General features: G+C 41.6%; 1 protein-coding gene across 1 annotated transcript in view; it reads right to left on the reverse strand.

The window, feature by feature from the left end:
* lsamp (limbic system associated membrane protein) overlaps positions 1-10320 on the reverse strand; it is a 94577-nt gene extending 84257 nt beyond the window's left edge. The window contains exon 1 of the mRNA XM_019892768.1: positions 10114-10320. Within this exon, the coding sequence (XP_019748327.1) occupies positions 10114-10177 (64 nt within the window). The 5' untranslated portion in view covers positions 10178-10320. The remainder of the gene's footprint in view (positions 1-10113) is intronic.
* Between the last annotated feature and the right edge of the window lie 10143 nt (positions 10321-20463).

Below are 20463 nucleotides of genomic sequence, written 5' to 3' on the forward strand. Positions count from 1 at the left end.
CCAGCCACATTTATTCAACTAGCTGCAAGGGAATGGTTTTAACAGGGCTCGATGGGTGAGGCCAGAAGGTTTTGACTTTGGTCACAATGTAACAGCAATGGCAAATGAGTTTTAAGCTCACCATAGTTAAAAACATTTTGAAGGGCACCAGACAAATTTAACGTCTCCAAATGTTGACGTGGAAATTGATGCTGAAATCTCTCGCATGACTAGATGCCAAATTGTTCAAAGTTTGAGAACATATCCAGATTTCCTACATCTTACGATCAATTTAGGTTTTTATTAAGACTTTTCAATTCCATATGAAATTACGTTTTTGACCAGCTCCCCCGTGTCCCAAGGTGTCCCGAGCTGCAACAGTACATTAATGACATGCATTTGCCCTTTAGAGTCTCAACTAAAACCACATCCCTGCTTTGTTGATTCCCCTACCATGACGTCACCACGACAGTCATTGGGTAAATCCATTTTTAAAGAATGTTGTTTAGAAATTTGTGACTATTTACAATCGTGAAATCCAACTTATCATGTGTGAACATTTTTTTTATGACTTCTCAAAGTTTATTTTAAGACATTCTAATGCCAATAAAATCCTAAACATCACCTCAGTGAGGTGGTTGCACAAATTTGGTCTTGAACTATTGGAATTTTTGCATATTCATTGAAAAAGAACCAGTTTGGCAGTGACGTATTTGTAGCCATTGAAAGAGCTGCTGGTTGGTAATGTTTAACAGATGTGCAATGAATATTTTGAAAAAAATGGATCAGCCCATTAATACTTGAAATTCCAAGATGCTTTACTGTTACTGATAGGAAGACACTTAAAGTGTAACTTTACAGCAGGTCAAATTTACCCCTCAATTACAGAATTGAGTTTAGCTTTCAAATTACCAAGGTTTTTTGTTTTTTTTTTTCATTTCACATAATTCATTTCCTAAAATGTAAGGGGATTCAGCTCTAGTAATACATTGCGTTTGTGATCGGCGCCCTGTCATTTCAAAATAGCATAAACAGCACACGTATGTTTGACAGTCGTCAATACATGTCATTTTTGAACAGAATTTAAGAAACCACGCTCTTCAAACATTTGTATATGTAGCGGTCTAGTGCACATACAGATAAATATGCAGACATTATTGTTAGTGTGCTGCGTTAGTGACAAAACAACAACTGGAATTCTCCAGCAATCTGATTTTATGAGCTCTTCATAAAGCTGGTCCTGCATGCGTCTTGCGGTTGCCGATTTAAATTCACAAAACAGTAGGGACATGTAAAATCTGTCACAACAAAAACTGTGAATGTGGAATATTTGGCACAGATGGCCAACGATGGCTGAACTGCGGTAGGGTAATGGTTATGATGAAAAAGGGACAGCAGGCAAAATGTTCCCAGGTCATTTGCAAGGTTCACATCACAGATTTCAAAGTTCGCAGGAAAAATGAAAGAAAAAAAAAAGTGTCAATGTTAAGTATTCAACGCAGTGAGGACATCCTTCATCTGGCATGAGAGATGAAAGAGTAAAGAGAACAGGATAAGGGTACGCGCAGAGGAACAGACAGGTCCGGTAACTGATGAGAGAACACTCTGCTCGATGAAGTTCATTTTCCATGCAGCTATTCACTAACATTCACCTGGATGGATGAATGTGGTTTGGCAACATATTTGAAATGCAACTCAAACGTTGGTCAAGATATGGCTAAAATGTAGCATAAAACATTTTTTTTTCCAAAAGGGCATATTGTCTAAAATCAGCACTTCACAGGGGAAGTCAGGATATCTCACGTCATTGTGTTTTGTCATTCCTAAAATGGTGTTGTCACAGATTAACAAGTGGTGTAAGACAAGAGACATAAGACATAAGACAAGAACACGAACTAAAGATTGCCTTGAAATGATCTTCCTTGATGACTCTCACTCAAAGTTCCCAGACCCCAGTGGCGCCTCAATACGTTGGTCGAGTGTCAGCGACAAAAAGTATAGACGATATGTTAGCTGCTCAATGCTTTCTGCTGCCTAGCCGCTCAGGACCTCTCAAAAATGTAACAATTTTGTCAAATTCCAAGTTGTACTGTTGCTTTGGGGACGATGCACCAGACGATGCACCAGTTAAAATTCTGAATATAACATGTTTAAATGCAGAAGACTTAAAGATCAAATGCATAAATGGACGTTCGTTTATAATGCATTGCCTGAATCTTCCGAGCCCCGCAGTTGGTCGTGCATCGATAGCTTTCGGCAGGCTCCTTTTGTCCATTTTGTTCAGTTCCCGGCATCGCATGTCTCATTTTCAGTGGCAAGTAGTGCTGCGGCCTCCACCTACACAAAAACCTTTCGACTCACATTCTGCTTCAAAGCGGGCAGTGCCTGAGCTGCGGCCACCTACCCGATCACCAGAGCACCGTTGCCTCCTACCTGCCCATTAATTAGACTTTTCTCTGGATGTGTTTTGTCCCGGCTGGGCCTTCGGTTCTTGCCAGCTTCACCCATATGTGGGTCCATTTCTACCTCACGCCATATATCAAAATAAAAATTAGGACAAAGGATCAGAAAGTTAGAGCAAGACTGCAATCTTAATGAACAAGTGTAGGTTCTACATTAGTTTTGAATCACTACTGGACCCGAAGAAGATTAGTCTCCACTGTAGTGTAGACTAATGGAGATCCATTTATCCATCCATTTTCCGATCCGCTTATCCTCACAAGGGTCGCGGGGTGTGCTGGAGCCTATCCCAGCTGCCTTTAGGCAGTGGGCGGGGGACACCCTGAACCGGTTGCCAGCCAATCGCAGGGCGCGCATAGACGAACAACCATCCACGCTCACATTCACACCTAGGGACAATTTGGAGTGTTCAATCAGCCTGCCATGCATGTTTTGGGAATGTGGGAAGAAACCGGAGTACCCGGAGAAAACCCACGCAGGCCCGGGGAGAACATGCAAACTCCACACAGGAAGGCCGGAGCCACGACCTCTGCATTGTGAGGTCGACACGCCGTCCTCTACTGATAATAGCCGAATATTTTAGAATAAAGGGGCATGAGCCTGAGTATGTTTTATATTTTGTGACAGACGCATGAAAATCCCTCTACTTTTTCAGAAGGGAAAGTTGTAAACTCAGTAGTTGTCCTTGTTACAGGACAATATTTTTGTACTTGTCAGAAGTATTTCTTCGCTCACGTTGGGTTTTTGTTTTTTCTTTTCATATGCGGAGCTAGAATGTGTGATGAGAAATTCCTCGATTCAAAAGCATCGCTGTTGCACAGCCACATCGTGCACATCGCCTCAGTGCGCTTGTTCACGGCACCACTTGACATTATTGATCCCATTTTTGTCATCATTTGTTCAAAGTAACTAATCAGATGTGTCTGGATCAAGTCTGCTCGACTGCATCCAAGAGTATTTCTCGATAAAATCGGTTTGTATACTTGTGGTTTAGGAATCTCTTGAGAAAACACATTCTGGGCTGCCAAGTCTGAACCAACTGTCTCTCCAGCTGTCTCTTTTCTTTCAAAACTGCCTTTTAAGTCAATTAAAATCCATTCAGTAATTTTACCCGGATGAAAAAAATAGACATAGGCATATCAATCAAATATAAATGTAAATCCTTCATGGCCATGGTTTCAAATTTGCAAAAAAAAAAAAAAAAAGAAATCTTAGAAAGCTCTTGATAACCTGGAATTGGGAAGGGTTTAATCTCTCTGGCACACTTTATTAGTCTTATTAATTAAAGACTGATTAGCAGTTTGCAGAACAATAGCGCCCTATCATTCACTTTCTTTTTTTTCTTTTTTATTCCTTTCCAAAACCACCATCCCAAAAAGTTGTGCAGAAATTAGCTACAGCAAGTAGCCTTCCTGACAAGCTTTTCGGAATGCAAGTACTATTCTTTGAGTAAGAAAACGCAAAGAAAAATCCTGACATGCTGTGCACATTCACAAGGCCAGCAACTGTGGTTCTACCTACAGATGGAGCTTGCAGGATCAGTAAATCAGAAGCATTTGAGAGGTTCATGTATACCCGTGCATTCGATTGTGGGTTTTTTTTTTTTTTTGCTTAAAGTTTTCTATTTATAAAGACGTGTATAGGCACAATGACCTGTGGCCTTTTTGGTTAACTTTATCTTTGTTGTCTTGATGAAATGACTGATTCACTGCAAGCGAACTGAATACAAAAACTATGCATCAATACATCTTTCTATCTCTCCATCCATCCATCCATTTGTCCATCCATCCATTTTGTAGCTCCCATACTCTGTATTAGTTATGAAAATGCAATGTGGTCATAGTATGCATAGCATAGCAAAATATAATGAAAAACAAAAGCATGCCGGCAGGTGAGGCAATTCCTTCTCACTTAACGCAGTCATCACATAAATTATAGCAGTGACATTGACTGGTTTTGCAGAACAGAAAGCAGTTCTTTTTTTTCTCAGCACGTCTGATAAAACTCCAACAAACCAAGGTGAACAGTGCATGCACCAAAATGCACCTGCAAAAAAATGATAGGAAGCTTTATAGAGAGCCACTGTTGGACAACGTACTTGAGTTTACCTTGGATCCATTTTTCTTCACTACAGGTTTGTGAATCACTCACAGTGATTCATGAAGAGAGATGGCACTTTGCCACATACGATAGAAACCCAGATGGGTCTCTGTGTGTTCTATCCCAACTGTGTTCCTCAACGCTTTCTGCTGGCAGCCACCAGTCTTCTAACGTTATTTACCAAGATGGGATCCAGTCACAAATGTGCAGGCCTGTATAACCCTAATCCGTTAACGGCATTTTCCAATCTCGTTAGATGTGCTAACATGAATGCTTAAAAATTGACAGAATATGGAGAAACTGTGACTGCAGTGGCAACGATGCGAGACGAATACAAAGCGGACGACTTCAACAACCACCTTCCTTACACAACTGGAACATGCAGCTCTCACCGCCTAACAGTGTGAGAGCAGATTTTAGCTGAAATAGCTTTTGACTTTGCCTAAATTGGTCCTCAAGACTCGGTTTGGCACAGAGGGAGGTAGCTGCTGGTCATCAATTGAGCAAACCTTTCTGATCTGTATCCACTTAATATCACCATGGCAACAATCAAACACTAGACAATTATACATTGTATACATTTTATAAATCCGCGTTTCCTGCTGATATTCTTTTTCATTGGTCTGATGAAGCCAAGTTTGAACTTTTTTTACCATAATTCCAAAAAGTATGTTTTGCGCAAAACACAACACCGTTTATCACTAAAAGCACACCATACCTACTTTGAAGCGTGATGGTGGTGGCAGCTTCATGCATTGGGGCTGTAACTTGGGCCATAGAGGTAATTGTGAACAGTTATTGTTATTTTTACTTCTACTCTTGAAAAACAAAAAAATACCGAAATGGAGATTTTACTTTTTTTAAATTATTAATATTGGTCTCAGGCGGCACCTCACAGTGCAAGGGTGTAGGGTTCGTTTACGGCCTTCCTCTGTGGAGTTTGCATGTTCTCCCCGTGCCGCTTCAAAGCATGTTTCCATTCATCCATCATAATCAAAATGGACATGGTTTGCGAGTCAATGCCTAAAAAATTATCCGGCACCTTGACGTGGTTCCCTGAGGTCCTTAACTAGTCCCAATAATTGTGATGCCAGACAGGTGCACAGCAGTAAAACCGCAAACGCCTCTGCCACCTGCTGGACACTAATAGAACGTGATCATGACACTCGAGTTACGAACGACTCTTTTTACAAACAAAAAGTACGCACAAAATTGTGGAGGGAAAAAAAAGATACCTTTACTTAGGTACGTCTCAGCATGCGTGAGCAGACAAATCTCTGGTACAACTCCTCCTCCTTAGATGTGTATCCATACAGTAAATGGGGACAAAAAAAAATCAGGTCCCCATGAGGAAAAAGAGTTCAAATGCATTCGAGGGGCTCCTCTGAATGGGCTTATGAAGTCCCCACCAATGCCCCATGTCGAAGCCCCCAACCCCACACCCGCCGTGTGTGTGTGTGTGTGTGTGTGTGTGTGTGTGTGTGTGTGTGTGTGTGTGTGTGTGTGTGTGTGTGTGTGTGAGAGAGAGAAAGAGAGAGATAGAGAGAGCGCAATAGACGGGATTGACAGTCAAGGAGCAGAAGAAATTGACAGATGAAAATAATGTTGCAGACTGACAGCTCTAATAAAAGCTGTCAGACTTGAGAGTAGAGACCCTCGGTCTACTGACCTCTCAAGCTACTACTTGGGGACTAAGCAAAACTAATTACCCACAGCTTGCGCTAAACGTAGCTGTCAGTCCAAATGCATGTTACAGTAAAGTGTAAGAACAAAGGCATGGAAAAAAAAGTGAAACCTGCTGCATTCGAGATGACTGGAAAATTCATTCCTACATTCAGTGGCATACTTTTCAATCCAGTTGAGGACTGCTGGTAACCTGGCATGAAGAAAAAGCAAAATAAAGAACAAAACACAGCTTTGAATTTTAACCTTTCCATACTCATTGACACCGAAGTGCATTCAGTCTTGTGGCGCTCGCTGAGATTTTGCAAGACAAGTTGCATGAGGGTGGCTTTGATTTTTGTGCAACTACTTGACACCTGTACTTGACTCAGAAATTCAACTTCATATTCACAATTTCACATTGTTAGACCGGTGGAAGATGGAAGACCGAAATCACAAACATTTGTGATTGGCTTTCCCCCTTCTCTGTCAACTTATCAACAGACATGTCACAATATGTCTGTTGATAAGTTGACAGAGTCAAATATTGTAGAACCATTGGAAATTGCAAAATTGCCATCTGGAATTGAGGTTATTCTATCACCGTATCAAAGCCATCCGACACACCAAATTCAGTCGTGTGAACTCATTAACATTTTCTTGTCTCATGGATGAAAAATAAACGATGATGAGACAGTATGACTTCATTTAAAGCAACAAAAAGGTTGCAAAAGGTCGCTTTATCCAATCAGTACTTTTTTTTTCCAGGCATGGCTCTGGCACACACACATCTGAGTCATTCCACTGACACAACACAACACACAGAGCAAGACAAATCAATACAAATTAATGACTAAAGACCCACAGGTCGAAGGACAGTAAAACACAATAAGAAATAGCAGAGAGGCAGTACAGAACGTCCCCGACTCTTCTCCTGCTACGGATGTACTCAAGTTCTACACACAAGGCACGTATCTAATGATGCCACAGATAACCCCCCTCCAGATTCAGCTTCAGTTGAACTATTGAGCAGCTGTTGCACACAAAGAAAGAGAAAGAGAAAGAGAGAGAGAGAGAGAGAGAGAGAGAGAGAGAGAGAGAGAGAGAGAAAAACAAAGACCTCCATCGCAATGTTTTGGAATCCCCTGATGCCCAGCATCATTTTTTTTCCCAAACATCGGCATGTTCACAAAACCTTGAGTGAGACTGTAAATCATTGTCTGAGTCTTAAAAGAGTTCATTTTATTACTTCAGGCCTCCATCTTTTACAGAAATGACTTAAGACACACTCCCCATGCCTGAGCTTGGAAGTGTAGAAACGGTGAGGATTTGAGTTTACTGACTCACCAATGAGCAAGATTCAGGAACTTTGCAGCACAAGGGATCGAGCAATCTATTTATCGATGTATATTTGTGCTGTCGAGTGATGACAATCTTTTCAATAATTGATTGCAAAATTCTCCAAAATAAATCGTGATTATTCACATTCTTCTATTTCGAGTTCTTTTATTTCCTGTACCAGATATTTACTTGAGTAAAATCTCAGAGTTCATGTAAAATCATCAAATAGTCATTGGGGTAATCCAAAAGTAACTAAAAGTAATGAAATAGTGATGTATAGATCTGGATTTTATGATGATCATTTTCTTCATTTATTTTAGCGATATCCTGGTAATACTGATAACCACAATCCATTTGGTAACTGAAATATCACTCCATATCCGACTTTACGATAGGAATACGCTTATATGCCCAACAGTACAGTCCAAATTGCATTTCACGTAGAATGCTCCCAGAGGCAAATTAAAACTACATAACATTACTAAACTTGGCTCTGATGATTGCATTGCGTGTCGTCTGTCCAGTTGTTCAAAAATTTGCATCAAATGACTCTAGTCATGCCGAATGCAATTGCTAGAAAGCATGAATTAGGTACAAATAAGCCTCATAAACTCACAGAGGCACATTTTTTTTCTCTCAGATATTCACGAAAATGAGAATCCATCAGTATGAGCCAGTTGCATTAGCTGTTGCAATGACATTAATAGAATCCAGAAATGTGCGTGTATTTAATGGTTGAATACACGCAAACTATTAAATACCTTTAATCCTGTAATCCCATAAAACAACCTTGTGTCTTCCGAAATGCAGCGTCTGATTATTCAATAATACTCGGCACAGACCGAGTTTATTATTTGAATGTTCAGCAGAGGAATCATCTTTTAGTATCGAAATAAAGATGTTTTGTGTAGGATTGTATGACGTTGTACTCTGGCCATGAAGTACATGTGATTGACCATGTGGACTGGCTGTCAACCAACAGGCCACAAGATTAGTTACAAATGCACAATCAACAAATGTCTTCATGACCACGCAAATAATCTGGACAAAAATAATGGGATGCTGAAAAATGCATGCGTGTGGACCACATTTTGTGAGCCATGAGGGTACACTGCAATATGGATCGCACCTACAGTAGGAATGAACTATCGTAATACTAAATAAAACACTTATTTGAAACAAAAGATGTATCTGAACAATACGTAACAAGAATAAGAAACAATAAAGGCTAGAAACGCAACTGGTAACTCAGATAAAACCAGTGTAACCCTTTCATGCGCCATGTCACCTGAAAACATGATAAGCGGCCAACTGTGGCAAGCGCTGTCCCTGAAAGGGTTCATACTGTGGCGCTTATCAGCACCATAAAAGCCACTCGACAACGGCTTGAAGGCATTCCAAGCAGACGCAAAATCATTAACATTCATCATAAGCTGGATGTTCTGTCCGATTCTTTCCACTTCAGAGTGGCCGAACTCATCTAAAGTAGCGGCCTAAGTGTCATTGCGTAAAAAAAAATAATTCAATGACTATTTTCCATTCAAATCATAAATGTGCTCACTGTCCAAACTGTGATTTTAGACACTGGTGATGAACAGTTAAGCAGAAACCAGGAAATAGTGTGACCACCAATGCAAAAAAACCAAACAAAAAAGAAAAAGAAAAAAAAAAAAAGCTCAGTGTGTGTTGCCTTGTGCCCCTGCCTTCCAATGCACAACTGTTGGCATTTAATTACACAAACGGACAGAAACTTTGAAAACAATCTTCACTAAGCTATATTATCAATCTTCTGCAGACCGACTCCCATTTACCCGTTTTCCACATTTTTATTACATTGCAAAATGATTTGTTTAATTTGCATTGTGCTGGTTGTACATCTTTTTCTGTTTGTCAACTCAATTACGAGGCACATAAATTGATTTCTGCTAAATCTTGGTATGAGGGTGCAGGGATGTTCGGATACATCTTTGGTGTAGATCTGAAGCATGCCAGTTCATTGCAAGATGTTGGTCAACCTCAGTGTTTTTTTATTATTTGGGATAGGATGTAGTCTCTCTCTCTCTCTCTCTTACACTCACACACACACACGGGCGCGCGCGCACACACACGTGCGCGCACACACACACGCACACGCACACGCGCACACACACACGTGCGCGCACATGGGAATCCGCGCAATAGCTCACACGCGGGCACACTTGCAAAACACGCACGTGCACGCACAGGGAAATGCACGTAAACACGCGCGCGCGGTCACACGCGTGTACACACACACACACACACACACACACACACACACACACACACACACACACCCTGTGTAACTTTTATTTACAGCCAGCCTGCAGCTCATGTGCTCATTTGGCAGAATTAAGTCAACGGTTCCAATACCGGGACTTTCTCACAAGTGTTTTTTTTTTTTAAACACGAACCGAAGTCACTTACGGATGAACCTTATCAACTCGAATCACAAGCAGCACACCAAACATTATATTCCCCCATCCAAGAACAGTATTTCCCTGTGAAAAACGATACCAAATGAAATAAAAATAAAGCAAAACGTTTTCTTGCCTTGAAATCCAAAGAGGAAACCGACCCCGGAAATCCATACGGTGTGTATCCACAAGTAAGCCATGTTGTAAACTGGTCCGGTCTGAAAGCTCCGCGCACAGCCCGAAGATGCGTCTTCAAAGGGTAATTTCCAGCACAGGGAGGAAAAAAAAGCGCTGCAATCGAGGCTGAGAGCTGCAGAGACGAAAAGCCACAGAGTCTGTCACTTCCTCCTCTGATGCCTTCAATACATTGAAATGTTAGCGACCTCTACCGGAAACCCAGCTCCCTGGATTTCACGCGTGTGCGCGTGCTTGTGTCACTTTCATCATCCTCGTCAAGCATCGTCTGAGTCTGATAGTATCATCACCTTGTCACAAATTATGGTGCCAAGTCTTGTCCAAAGGCGTTTTCGAGAACCACATGCCCCACTGCACTGTCCTAATAAAACACAACGATGAATAAATCATGACTTTAGATCTCATGTTATTCACCTGAAGGAAACATAGGAGCCATTCAATTCAGTGCCAACGTTAGAGTTCGGCTCGGTGGGCAATATTTTTAGTTTGTCACTTTCTGGTGCCTGCTCGGTGGAGTTTGCTCGTAATTATGGATGCACTTGGCTTATCCCCAGGAAGTGTTAAATCCCCATTCATTCTCCTTCGATGTCACCCGCATTGCAACCACCTTGACCATATTTATAAGTAGCTGGCATACTGAAAAAGTACACCTGGTCTATCGGTACTCATGCACGGGTTGCATGAAGCGAAGTTCCCTTCAAAAAGTCATTTTACATGCACTGTTCCATGAAACATGACAGTCTTTGGTTTCAAACATGAGACGGGATTGCTATCTCTGCAAATCATTTGCATGAAGACTGAAACAGATGCAGCAAAAACAACCACTTGGAATCATGGCTCTCTGGAGGTAAATTCGTTAATATGCAATACTTTCCGCTGATGATTGTGTGTAATGAGGAAGTCTATCGTAGGCAGATGGCAAATTTAATGCGTTTGGAGAAAAAAAATGGCTCCTCATTAGCTCGTGCCGCTAATAGTTTTGGCGGGGACAATGAGACATATGCAAATGTTGAAGGAGAACATGAACATGATGAAAGGAATAAAGGAAAGCTGTTCTTGTATGTGTCAAATAGTTTTGTTTGAGTCTATACCATAGCGTTCACAAAAAAATTCTCCATGTTGCTTACTTTCAAATGTCATTCATTTCACAGAAGGAAACACATTCAAGTCTTACACCCAACACAAAAGTTCAAAGCTCCTTGCCGCCACATGTCTCGATTCATTATTAATTTGGCGCTGACTGTGTTTCGGTCCGAGAGCAAAAAACCTCAAGGGTCAGTGCGAAGCCTCAAGCGGGCGTGTGTGGATATGGATCGGAGAATATAAGGATACGATCTACCGCAGCCATCCCCAATTAACGGGCTGCGGCGCAAATCCAGCCTGCGAGAGCAAAGAGTTGAACCCGTGTTGACTCAGTGACGTTATAACCTGGCCTAATGTCGATAAAGCGAGTTTGGCTCTATTTTAACCTCATCCCTCAACGCACTCTTGAGCCGTAATGCCCTTTCACACACGTGCGCGAAAGTCACACGAGCACTTACTCATCATCATCTCTATTAGTCACCAGCTAGCCGAATGCCTCAGCAGAGCGGAATACTGCATTGCCAGGGAGTAAATGGAAATAATGCACAAAGAACAATATGGCCTTTGCAAAGAAGCGCAATATGGAACAGGAGAAGCTTCAGTTTCAGTCTGAGAGGACGCACCGGTTTGGTTTTGTTTTACCAGACCACGCCACTGCAAAACAGACGTGCAGACCAAGCGGCACTTCAACACTATGCGTGCGACCAGCTTTAACGTCAATTAGCCAACGAAATCTGATCAGCGTAAACACAAAATAGCAAACCTAATGAGAAGTCCGTTTCACTGCATCACTGCAAATTTCATGGACCCTTATTACATAGCCGGGGAAGCCATTCGCTGATGACAAGTTGATGATAAAGTGCGTGACTGAAAAGGAAAATGTCGGCTAACACAGCAATTTGAAGATTTTTTTTTTTTTTTTTTTTTAGCAGATAATTGTTTTTTTCTGTCTGCCTACTGATTTGAAGAAAACAGAAGCCATATCACTTGCCACAGATATGTCCTGTGACCAAATGAGTCTGGAACAGCTTTTTGTGAGTATTTTGGATGGGAAGACTTTCCGGAAAGAGTTGCTTTGTTTGCTTCCTCTTCTGAGCTGCACAACCGGGGATATCGTCTTAAAGGAGTTGACACAGTTCTTCGAGAAGAGTGACTTGGAATTTGGCCAAAATCATGGCAATTGTGACGGCCGGCACTCCGTGGACGTGGGACGCGGCATGGGCTCGCTGAGCAGGCTTTCCGCCGTTTGTCTGCACTGTTGACATTCCACTACATTACGCACAAAACAGTCATGTGCGCGAAACTCAAGCTGAGAGATGCAGGAGGCGATGGATACTGATGCAAGACTTGTTAACTTGGTTGGTGAGAGCTCCAGTCGGCAATATCATCTTTTCAGAATTTACTGGAGGAAATGTTAGCTGAAAACAAGGATTTCTTGCCGCATAATAACATGTTGGAGACGGTGTGTGACCTGCAGGATAAGTTTGCATAATTTCTCCCTCATCGGTAGAGCAAAAATATGCAAGAATTTCTGAGCTTTTTATCTGATCGGGTGATGGCAGATGTTTTTTTATGTGCCATCATGTCCCATTTAGATCATCTAAACGTGCAACTACGGGGCTAAAACGACAGTTTCTGACACGTATGAAGCAGTTGAAGCTTTCCAGTCAATCTGAAACTTCGGGAAAGAGACATTTATGGAAGAAAGTTGCACTTTCCACGTCTCTGCCAGCGTCGTGAAAAAGTACCAATTGCAGGAACTTCCAGCGATGAAGGATTTCGTGTTCTGTCTGGCATGTTCTCCTCATGCCTGCGTGGGTTTTCTCCGGGTACTCCGGTTTTCTCCCACATTCCACAAACATGCATGGCAGGCTGATTGAACACTCCAAATTGTCCCTCGATGTGAGTGTGAGCGCAGATGGCTGTTGGTCTATGCGTGCCCTGCGATTGGCTGGCAACCTGCAGTTCAGGGTGTCCCCCGGGCCTACTACACGAAGACGGCTGGGACAGGCTCCAGCACACCCTTCTGACGATAAGCGGATCAGAAAATGGATGGATGGGGAGCAAAATATTATAGAACAATAAAAGAAACAAAATTAAATAGCATGAACACATTTATGCTCAACCAAGTTGCATTATATACTACAGTAAAAGCAAATACATTTCCCCCGCCCAGTATGATTTGGTGCACACATTTGAAGACCCTTTTTTCAAACGAATGTCGTTGCATTTGTAGAAAAGCTGCTGACAATTGTCGATGCACATGAAACAATATTTACCGGTCCAGTGATCAAAAAAAAAACTCCAGACAATTTTGCCAGCTACCTGCCAACCTTGACAAAAACATGTGCACATGGTCAAGCTACTGCTCATATGTGTTAGTACAAATGAATTGAGAAATGGATTGATTCCTTAATTGGTTCATACTTATTAATTGATAACAACTAATGTGTTTGTTGTTTTATGACCTATTTTTACTCCATGCACAGCACTTTGTGTGCCGCTATGGCTGTTTTAAAGGGCTTTATAAATCAAGCCGAGTTGAGTTGAGTGATCACTGTTTCACAAAGTCACCAATAACAAAACGACAGTACTGTAACAGCATTTTTTTGAGAAATAAATTACTCTTAAGTGTGCATTCTACGTGCCTAAATCATCCATGGTAACCCCACTCAGTGTCCATAGCATGCTGCTCTGTTCCAGGACCACGGACAGAGGCAGCAACTGTTTCCATGATGTTCCCACTGAGTAACTGATGGTGAAGGCAAGGCAAGGCAACTCAATGAAACAACACGTCCAAGCATTTACAAACACAACAGTCAATGACATTCAGAAGCATCGGGGCAAAAACCAAAGTCACAAATCACAAATACCTACAAGGCAAACCTCGCGAGAGTGAGAGAGTAACTCGAGACCTTTCTAATAACAGCCCCCTCTGTAAACAGATGTGCCAGTCAAGATCAGGAACCCCCATTATGGTTATTCTTGTTTTGATTGAGAAAATCAGGATCAAGTGCTGAGGTCACTTTCCTCCGATAATATCATACGCATCCTGAGCTCACCAGACACTTAGCTGCGGTAAGGCGGTAATACCACACTGTGTGATGAGCCCACCCCCGAAGAGGTAGCCCACTCATAAATATATGAAATCGCCCCGTCAACATCTGTCTGTCTATTCGGCAGTGCATGTCCTGTCTGGATTGAGACGCATTTGTTGCCATGTCGTTGCGTATTACATTCATCACACAGTTTCCTCATCTCTGTTACCTAAAAAACAGATCATGTATAAAAATTTCAGAAGAAGCTACTGCGACTCTTCTAATGAGTCCTGCAGCTCTAGTTTTTCACATTGCACTCTGTCCTGAATAAAAACTTTCCTCTCTACGGCGAGTGACTGCATCCCAAAGGTTTGGTTCCCACCCGACTCACAGCTGATTACCTTAGACTCAACTGAGAGAGTTTGATTTATGACTGTTTTCCTCATTATGCTCATGCCCCCAGCACCAACACAGTGAATCTCATCTGCAAAAACTCAGGAATGTTTCCCAAATGAATGTCTTAATTACACACACACACACACAAATGTCCGGGAAGTGACCCATTCATGGAAGATGAATCGTTGATAGTTTGAGATGGCACAAGCTATGCAGGGGACATCAAAAACCAATGCCGTTTGAATTTTTGGAGGCCTCGGTGGGTTTTATTTTTTTAGTTCATTCATTTTTTTTACTGCATACCATTTTATTCCTCCAACATTCCATAAACATGCATGGCAGGTTAATGGGACACTCTAAATTGTCCCTCAGTGCGAGTGCGGATGGTCCTTTGTCTCTGTGTGCCCGGCGATTGAATGGCAATCAGTTCAGGGTGTACCCCGCTGAATGCTTGAAGACTGCTGGGATAGGCTCCAGCACGTCCACGACCCTTGTGAGGATAAGCGGAGTAGAAAATGGATGGATGGACATACCATTTTATTGAATATGACAAACCAAGGCACTTTTCAAGGCATTTATTATGTAGTATCAGCATCAAACCAAGTATCAAGCTCTTCCTAATCTCTGGTACAACTCCTCCCCCTTAAATGTGTATCCATACAGTAAATGTGTGTGTGGGGGGGGGGAGGGGGCTATTTTCATGTTTTTGTGGGGACAAAAATGTGTTCACACAGTCACGTCCTGGGGACCAGTTGCGGAATGGGGACAAAAAAACATCAGGTCCCCATGAGGAAAAAGTTCAAATGCATTCGAGGGGCTCCTCTGAATGGGCCTATGAAGTCCCCACCAATGCCCCATGTCGAAGCCCCCAACCCCACACCCGCCGTGTGTGTGTGTGTGTGTGTGTGTGTGTGTGTGTGTGTGTGTGTGTGTGTGTGTGTGTGTGTGTGTAACATGACAACCTTGTTTAAGTAAGTGAATATTCTGCTCAGGACTGTTTGTTTGATCATATTTATTATTACTACTTGGTTTCCTCCCTGCAATATTTGGCCAGACTGAATGGAAAAGAAAGCTACCTCTCAAGGATTTTCGAGTTAGGTCTCTGCAGACTTGTTAGCTCTTTTCCATCTGTGTGTCTTGTCAGTGTAAGACCCCAACACCGGTCAAAATGACTAATTGTGTGCATTCTAATTCTTTTGCTAAGCATCCAGAATTGCTTGTGGTCCATTTAGTTAGTTTTGGATTCCACATCCATTCTGGTAATTATTTTCTGTAATTTGAAATTCAAATCTTGTGTGAATTATTGACCCGTTCGTGTCTTCCATCGGAGTCTTCTGTTTGTTGCAGTGTGTGAAAAACAATATGATAGGGAAAAAAAAAACGTTTTTGAAAGTTATATTGCACTGCGTTACTGCGCATTTCGCAGTTGGCTTTTATATGCTACTGGACTGAAATGATCAGGAAAAGGGGCACACAATAGCATTTGAGAATACTTCATCATTCATGCGCACTGCTCAGGCTCAGTCAAACAGCAGAGAAGCAAAAGTGGTATGACTGAATGATTTGTTCAGCTTTAAAAAGGACAGTCGATGGAGTTTGTGTGTGGGTGGTCTGAAGAGCTCGTGCTCCTCCATTGACGGACCACATGGGACCGTCTTTGTCTCTTTGTCCCTGACAGACGACAAGCTCGATGAGACAGTTGGATAGCTCTCACTACAGATTGATTTGATTGGCCAAAGTCAAGGACCAGGCAAAGAAGATTGTCATCATCCCTCTTTTGGAGCACAAGAACAAACACTGTGTTTAATTCCAGTCATGATGATGCTGCTTTGCATTTCTGCAGATCGTAGTTTGGGGGATTTGTATTTTCTCCCAAACCATGTTGTGACATGGCATTTTGTAAATGTTCTGACTTTTTGATTGTAAGCGACAAAGCCGCCGGGTACCCAAATCTCTCCCCGCCGTCGGTGGGGCGAGGGGGTGGGGGTTCAATGCCAATGTCTCTTGGTGTAATATTTCCCATTCTTGCTCTGTTATTGTATTTTTCGCATCATAAAGCGCCACACATTTTCAATGACATTTTGTTTTGAAGGTCCCTGAACATCCAAATCGAATTCCCCTACTACTTTATGCATAAAATATATCAAAATTAACCTGTAACATGTTTTAGGTTTCACATCTATGCGGATTGTCGTTTATATGCAATAGCCTTTGAAAGCGTGCGGAAAGAAGGCCATTGGAATCCGGCGCTGTTGTGACTCATTATTCAGGAATGTGCCCACTTTTGGGGTCTCTACACATCCACTCAGCTCAGGAAAAAAAATTACTGACGTCTAAAACTTTGCATAAGCGACCAATCTCAGAGGAGTTGAGGAAGAAACGGCTTCAAATTATTTTGGGATAAACTCCGAAGCACTGCTGATTGAAATTTACAAGCAAACAACAAATGGAAATACACCATTTGGCCACACTTTGCATCGAATATACACATTCTAAATTCCTTCAATAAGTAAGTATTCATATACAAACGCGCAGGTTTTCATTTCAATTTCCCTCATTCAGATTCTCTCCCCCGTGTGTCAGTGGGATCTCTTTGTGCCACTTTGTTCAAACGCAACAGTGATAATCAGATTCTGTCGAGTGCTTTGTCTGCGGACTGACATAACACACAGACACACTTTCACCTACTTTGCAGTTGTGTAAGAACTGAATAAGGTGAAGAGAGGACTCCAACATTGATTAACTCCTCCTCTCTGCATCGTTGCACCCGACTGGTCATCACCAACTCCTCGTAAGAAAGTGTCAAAGGTTGCTAAATCTATCTGAAGCTGAGGCTTTAGCAGCACGAGCTGAAATAAACAGATGGACTCTCCACTAGAATATCGACACACGTCAGAAATAGGTCGACAACACTTTTTGTTGCTCGCTTCAATGAAATTAGATTAAAAGATGGAATGTGATGCTTTTATGGGTTTCCCTGCCACCGTTTCAGATAGTGTTCAGTTTCAGATAGTTTTACTCGTAGCTGGCAATAAGCTTTGCTTTGGGCGTCATAAGCTATTTAGAGACCCGCAGTTGATATTCCAATAAAAGATCTATGCCTGCTACAGCTATGGCCGCTATAGTTTTAGATCTCTGGGGTCCAGACGTCACTAATCTTATTCACATTCTCAAACTAACACACACACATTCTCAGACTAAGTGCGTGACGCAACAAATCAATGTGATGGTTGCCTTATCAACATTTTTATGCTTGTTTTAGGGAGTCGTAGAATTCGGTTGATCATTTTGCGATTATGCACAGTGTAAAGTGAAGAAAAATGTTGTTCGTTATTCCTAATTGCAATGTCTTATTTACTCTTGTGTGTTCATAATTGGTCTGAGCAACTAACTAGCTACTTTACTAAGCAAAAATATATATAGTATATCTATCCGCACACTTGATTATTCAATAGAATTTTAAGTAGCATACTCGAATACTAAAATATTCAATAGCTGAAGCCCCAGACTCAACTCTAGTGTGCCATTTAATTTCTTAGCCAAGCAAAGCCGAAAAAGCACCACTGGAAAAAAAAACACACACACATTTCCGGTGCATTATTCATGGTGACAGAAACACAATGGGATTTAAAGAGAGCTCATTCCCATCACTGAGTTCAATCTGAAGTGAAGTGCAATTCAGCCCAAGCTCTGCAGGTAACCCTGCAGTGACACACCCATGAACGGGGCCCTTTTCTATCTTCATAGTCTAAAAAGATGATGAATGCAGCTGCTTTGAATAAGAATCATATTATCTATCACAAGGAGAAAGACACATCAGCATCTCGGTAACATGACGGATGTTTTCATAGATATTCATAAAATGACTTTGTTCAATATATCCAGACTACACTAAGACGTTTCCAGTTTCTATACTATATATATAACAATGCATGGTGGAGCGACCTTGAAATGAGGGCCTTCCCTCTCAAATGTTGAAATAGACTTAAGCATCTTTTCTCTCACATCCAGAAAGGTGGAAATATTTTGACTTTCAAACTGCAAGTAAATTCCCCATTAAAAGAGGACGAATATTCCAAATGGATCTGGATGCAATTCATATCCAGGACTTGCAAGCATCCTCAGAATTCAATGGGACACACCGTTTCTGTTTCGCGAGTTTTCACCAGGTAGGCATGGTGAGTGTGTCAGAAGCCTTGACAGGAGAACTGTGAAAGTGCACCACAAAAAGGCATAAGACGTTGACTTCAGCGCCAATGGGAGAATATCCGCCATTGTGAATATATTCTGAATTATATTCATTGAAGATATTCGTGCTTTTTTTTTTTTGACTCGCGCACCTTCAAGGTACGAACATTCTACCATCGTGACTTCTGGCCCAGTTCCATCATGAATATGTCGTCGGTACTTTGGGCTTGCTCTACTCAGAATCTGGCACGACAGTGCATCAATGACAAAATTTACATGAGAATGCGAGCAGCCCAAAAAGTGCACAGCTCTGTGCCTTTTACAACTTACACACTGAGGAGAATATATATGGCCTTTTAGTGTTGCATTTTCAGCAAGTAGCAATAGTTTGGGTCAGCGCTCTACGGTAAAATCGCTTTTCAGGATACGATGAAGCAAGTGATTTAATTGGATACATATAGTATTTGGACGTCATGATGTGTCTGGGTCATGTTCACCACAGTAAGAGTAGAGATTGGGCAGAAAATAAGAACAAAACATCCAATTTGTGCTCTGGAACTGGTTGATATATGAAGGTAGATGTCACGCACAGAGCTAACCTAGTTAGTTTCTCCGAACCTAAATCACTCGGTAAAGATAAACTGCATGATATATCAGAATCTGATTTATTGGCCATGTATGCATGAAACACAAAAGGAATTCACTTCCCAGTTATAAACCGTTCAGAGGAGATAGACAAGACTAACATGGGGGAGACAGAACGAGAAATCTTGTGTCCTGCTCCTTAAGCATCAATAATATGCAGAATGAAATAAACACTTGCATTGCAAGCACTATCTTGGGCTATATTAGTGGCGCTAATGCGGGATAAACTGCAGATGTTGGAACTGTTACACTGTGTTCACTGGTCAAGAAATGTTTCCTTCCTCTTTGCTGACCTAAGCCACACTCATTCTGTATTTAACGTTCAGCATTTTAATAAGTTCCTTTCTCTGAAAACAAAAAACAAAAAAAAACATGCTGCAGCACTCCCTGTCAACAACATCTTTATTTTTTTTGTGTTCCAGCTTAAAAGGTGTGATGGTTTCAGCTACAGATCGCGTTTACTGTCCTCGCCGCTATCGTCTGAGCAGCTAATCGATCTCAGAGCAGCATGTGCCACCACTCCATTAACACACTTTCCCATGTGCCATTTAGAACTGATGCACTTACAGCCTGGAACACATCGTTACTTACGACTGACATTTAATTAGAAAGGAAGGCTTGGAAAAAAAAATGTATGGAGAGTAACACTATTACTAAGTGAGATTTGTTCATTTTTCAGCCTCAAAATCCCCCCCTACTCCCTCTTTTGATTATTATTGGCTTTTTTTTATTCTGCCCTGTGACAAATTGTTGATTCTGGCTGCTGGCTCTTGCTTTCTTGCCCACGTGTCTGTATTCTAAGTCAACTTGTTAGATCATAATATTTCAGGACATGATAGAAGATATTGCAATAAATGTTGATTGTCCAGGAGCAATGTCTGCATGGACTCATGTCTTCACAGGATGTGAGATGTTTGAGAACATTTTGAACAGTGCATTTA

This window comes from Hippocampus comes, unplaced genomic scaffold, assembly GCF_001891065.2.
Source record: "Hippocampus comes isolate QL1 unplaced genomic scaffold, H_comes_QL1_v1.1 scaffold72, whole genome shotgun sequence".
In the NCBI taxonomy this organism is placed as follows: Eukaryota; Metazoa; Chordata; class Actinopteri; order Syngnathiformes; family Syngnathidae; genus Hippocampus; species Hippocampus comes.